We start from the raw sequence: 5,113 nt of genomic DNA, 5'->3' as shown, positions 1-5,113 counted from the left end.
ACACACACACACGCGCTCACATGCCCCTCCGCCCACACCCACACCCACACGCCAGCCACATGCGGGCGCACCGAGCAGGCTGATGGCCTTGATGCTCTTGTAGGACCGAGCGTTTTCCTGCTTGCGCTTGCCATGGCTGCTGGCAGCTGTGCTGCGTGGCTCAACGGCGGCTGGGGCAACGCCAGCAGCGCCCGTGGCGCCGGCTGGGGCGCCGCCCTCGTCGCTGCTGCTGCTGCGACTGGCGCCGCCGCCCCCACCGCTGCTGCTGCTGCTGCTGCTGCCCCCGAGCAGGCGCCTGAGGTCCTGATCCAGGTACAGCTGCGCGGCACCGCTGCCCTCCTGGTCCGCGCCCCCTGCACCATCGGCAGCTGCGGCCTCCAGCGACACTGCTGGGCCACGCAGGACGCCCAAGGAGCTGGGGGGCGCAGCATATTTCTGCCCTGAGGTACGGGGCCAAACCGCCTTTCATTCCACTACGGCTATGATTATCGACACCTCGGGTGGTCTGAGCCCGAGCTGAGCTGCAACCGCAGCTCTTCCGCACTGGAGCGCCCTGTGAAAAGGTGACGGCCTGTACATCTCCAAGGTAATTGAGGTGCTCTCTTTGATTTTGTTTGTGAAAAGGCAAAAGCAAGTATGATATCATATCGGAGCCCCTTCCTCGCCTAGGGACCAACGCCGAACAAAGTCGCCGCATAGAGGCTCTTATAGTGTGTATGTTCATGTGTGAGCAAGTACGGCCCCTACAACAACACGCAGCCTCCCTGAGTGTCCCGCATCAAGTCTGCCACGTCGTGTAATACGTGTTGAGGGCTGCCGGCTAGCCAAAGGTGCGTGCGCTGGCTGGGAGCTCTGCTTGGAACAGCCTACAGCACCAGTACCTGCGTCCCAGCTGCTGCTGGCGCACCCTGTGCATGCTGGGAGGTGCGGTGCTGCCCTCACCCTGATGCTGCTGGCTTTATTGCTGTGCTGGTCACAAAGCCAGCTCAAGCAATTTCTGTGCTACCTGCCCCACAATGGCCATCTCCAGGTAGTGTGCGCAGGCCCCGGTTGCCATGGATGCGCCGACTCCGAGGCAGCTGCTGATGCGCACGTTGCCTGAGATGTTCCCAGGCGATGACAGCATCGAGCTCTGCGGCGAGGCCGCAGTGGCTATTGGCCAGATGCCCGTCGACTGGTCCGCCGGTCTGCTGGACCTGCCGATTGGCCACAGGCGGACGGCCATCAAGGCAGTCGTTCAAGGTGGGTGGGTCCTTGTATGATATGATTGCCGGCTGTTGCAACCACGCAGTGTGTTGCATGTATCAAGAAGTCCTGGAGGACGCTGGGACGCAGGTGCTAGTGGCTTCGTATGCGATGCTGCTCACGCGGCAAGTGGTCACAATGCGCATGACAGACGCTAGGGGCTTCCTTGTTTTGTGGGGCTGCACGGGGATGTGAGCGGCTTGTTGCTGGTTGCTGCACCAGGCATGCACCACAGCTAGCCTGAGCGCTCGAAACATGTGCACATGGACACCTACGTTCTGTGGGCAGAGCTTGAAGCCAGTGTGCATGACCTGCCCACAGCTTGCCGCATCCTCATCGCCTAATTGTACATGCTCACACTACTTGCATACTCTTGCTGCTCTCCCCTCCCCCCCCTCGCGTTCACGCCACATGCTGCACTCTGTCACCCACTTAATTTTCATGTGCACCCATGCTGCTGTCGGCCACTTCGTGTTGCCACCATCCCGTCATCCGCTGTCCAGGCGCAGCATCGGCAGCATCAGGTGAGCTCTGCTTGCATCTCACAATTCAAATGACTCAGTGGCGTGGACCACGGCCTTGTGGGATTTGCAACAGCAAGTGCTGCTGGTCAAGGCGGAACGAAGCATGGATACTGCTGATCTTCGATTGGAAACTCAGCTGCACCCTGCAAGCGTGGTGTGGTGGCAACCACCGTGCATCCTTGCAGCAAGCACGTATGTTTGTGTTTACTTTGCATGGATGGCATCACGTGGATGCCTGCACGTGACACGAACTCTGCATCCCTGTCCCTCTCATCACTTGCTCTGCTCCATCACCGCCTCTGGGCTTTCCTCGCGCATCGCTTGTTGATCACCTTTGACCATCATGGCTTTCATCTGTGCCCCTGCTAATCATCCACAGCAGCAGGTGAGATGCAGCAGGGTTTTGTGACAAGGTCGCCGACATCGCATCCCCAGCTGCTCTTTTTTACGCGGGCAATAAGCATGCAGCAGCAGCCTTGGTTTTTGCAGCACCCCAAACGCACACTTCCCCATGTGCAACTTGTTAGGGGCAGCTTCCTATCTCACACGTCACCCACGCTTTGCGGCAACACCTGCATGCTCTACTATGTGCGTCACTTAGCTTCCCGGTGGTGCTCGGCCTCTCACGCAGAGATGGCCGTTACAGGCCCATCGCACGTGTCCTGAGCGTTCCCTACATGCTTGCCTGCGCCTGACGCCTGACGCACACCTTTCCCTGCAACTCACCCTGACCTGTCAGCAACTGCGACCGCCAGCCTGACAAGGCTAGAGGAGGTATTCACGGCAAGCTTGACGCGTCAGGAGGAGGTGCTGAGGGCCAGCGCGACGCAGCAGGTGGAGGTGCTCAAGGCCAGTGCGACGCAGCAGGCAGAGGCGCTCAAGGCCAGCGCGACGCAGCAGGCCGAGGCGCTCAAGGCCAGCGCGACGCAGCAGGAGGAGGCGCTCAAGGCCAGCGCGATGCAGCAGGCAGATGCGCTCAAGGCCAGCGCGACGCAGCAAGAGGAGGCGCTCAAGGCCAGCACCACGCGGGTGGAGGAGGCGCTCAAGGCCAGCGCAATGCAGCAGGCGGAGGCGCTCAAGGCCAGCGCGGCGCAGCAGGCGGAGGCGCTCAAGGCCAGCGCGACGCAGCAGGAGGAGGCGCTCAAGGCCAGCGCGACGCGGGTGGAGGAGGCACTCAAAGCCAGCGCAACGCAGCAGGAGGAGGCGCTCAAGGCCAGTGCGGCGCTGGTGGAGGAGCAGCTCAGCGCGCTTATGACGGACTGTCGCTTCTCGATGTCCCGAGCCAGCACCTCTCGCGTCCGCACGGTGTGCGAGCGCCTCCGCTACGGCATCAGTGTGAATGTAACTCTTTTGCAGCCCAGTTGGGAGGAGCAAGGAGGTGAGTGTCTTGGGCGTGCTGTGGCTTGTGCCCATGCATGCATATGTGACATGTTAGGATGGCGACCTGGCTTACCGTGGCAGTATTGGTTCCCAGCCCATGGCACATACGGGGATGCCCTTCCCCCCACTCCTCCCGCCCTCCCCCCAACACACACACCTACACACACACTTACATATCTGCATAATTAGCCCTACTCAGTGGTCTTGATAGTCACCGTTGCTGCCACTCTTCTTTCGTGATTCCTGCAGAGGTGGCTGCTGTGGTCTGGCGCACCACACGTGAGACCGACCCAGCCATGCTGACAGCTTGCAGGCAGTGGCTGCAGGATCACATGGCCCCTCCTGGCGTCACAGTCTACTGTGTCACCTCTCAGCAGTGGTTACACGCGGACTACCCACACGTGAACGTGGGTCTTGTCGGCGGCACAGATTATGTGTTCATGGCGGACTGCGTCTGGCGGGGCCCAGTGGACCGCGAGCCATCTGTCCCGGAGCTTGAGGGCAACCTGCGGGGCGTCCTGGGTGCTTACGAGCTCAAGTCCCAGGCCTATCTGCAAGGTGAGCCCATGAGGACCGCAGGCCTTTATCACTCTGGCCTGCGGCCCCTGTCACACATGGCTGTGTCATATGGTTCCCATTTGGGCTCCGTATGGTTCCACTTGCATATCCACACAGTGCGGCCATCTGCAAGTGCCAATTCCCACCAGAGTCTGCCTGTTTGTTGGAGTGCACTCTAAGCTGGGTGCCCTCCCCTGCCCTGTTTGCTCCTGCAGGTCAAGGTGCATTGAAGGCATGGGCCCAGGCGGCCACGGAGTGCATCGGCCTGCACAAGACCACGGGCCGGCGGCTGGCTGTCGCCTTCGGTGACTGCAACCAGCATGCAGTCGTGTCTTGGGTGGCAGAGGACGCAGGACTCACTCTGCAAGTGGCGAGTCCAGCTGCAGCAGAGGATGGACGTCCCGCGGTCGCCTTCATGCGCCGGCAGCTGCAGGAGGAACTCCAGCACGTGCCAGGTGAGGTTCGCACTCATGCCTGCGCCTCGTGCCTGCATGCGTGCCTGCAGCAAGGCGCTGGGTTCATCGGAGGCCATCGTGTGGGTAGCAGTGATTTAAGCACGTAGGAGAAGAGGCAACACAAGCATGAACGCGTGTGCGTGCGTGATGGTGGCTGCCTCACCATGAAGAGGACATGATGGCCGCTCAGCCAGCCGTGCTTTGCCCATGCACACGCGTTTTGATTGTGTTACCGCACACTGTTATCACAGGGCATTCTCATCTCCTCAATCTCATCTCCTTCACTGCACTGTCCAATCCACACAGGCGCAGGAACGCTTGGCGCGGCGGGCGGCGCAGGTGCTACCCGGGGTGGTGGGGCCGGCGGCGCTGGCGCGTCTGGCAGCGGCGCTGGTGCGGGCGGAGGCAGGGTGACCAGGCTGGCTTTGAGGCGCCTCAATGCTGCAGGGCAGCAGGGTTCGCACCAGCAAACAGCAGGGCGCAGCACGTCTGCAGCGGGTCGCAGCCACGGCGGCAGCACCGCAACTGGGGCAGCAGCTACAGGAGGGCTGGCCCCTGCGGTATCCCCCTATGACTCGCAAGAGCCGGATCAGGATTTTGCCTATGCTGTGCGTTTGATCAAGGGTGCTGCAGTGGCGTACGGTGTGCCGGCTGACTTCGGTGAATGGGACGAGCTGGCACGCACTGTGCAAGAGTAACCCTGATACGATGAACATGTACATGTATTGTATTCATGTTGTCTGTCTGTATACCCTAGGCAACCCTGGTGCAAAGCGGCCACTCAACGGCCAATGCCACTGGACATGCGCACTTGAGGAGTAGTAGTAGCATATGGCTATGTTGTTGGCATGTTGGCCGGCGTGCTGCCGCAGAAACTAGAAAAACTACGAAAAATACTGAAGTGTTTTGCATAGTTGAGATGAATGAGTGCTAGGCCGCGCCAACGGCTGG

The 5,113-nt window shown here is 60.8% G+C and overlaps 1 protein-coding gene across 1 annotated transcript; it reads left to right on the top strand.

The window, feature by feature from the left end:
• Window positions 1–1,055: 1,055 nt before the first annotated feature.
• MNEG_6148 (hypothetical protein) lies at window positions 1,056–4,167 on the top strand (the record flags this gene model as incomplete). The annotated part of the gene is made up of 4 exons (XM_014045375.1): window positions 1,056–1,242; window positions 2,509–3,147; window positions 3,399–3,707; window positions 3,923–4,167. Coding segments are annotated over 4 exons (1,380 nt in total), but the record flags the coding sequence as incomplete, so codon positions are not given.
• Window positions 4,168–5,113: the final 946 nt, after the last annotated feature.

Source organism: Monoraphidium neglectum (genome assembly GCF_000611645.1).
Source record: "Monoraphidium neglectum strain SAG 48.87 unplaced genomic scaffold scaffold00974, whole genome shotgun sequence".
NCBI classification, from domain to species: Eukaryota; Viridiplantae; Chlorophyta; class Chlorophyceae; order Sphaeropleales; family Selenastraceae; genus Monoraphidium; species Monoraphidium neglectum.
The sequence above is the reverse complement of the archived record's forward strand: the minus strand, read 5'-3'. Positions and strand labels throughout refer to the sequence as shown.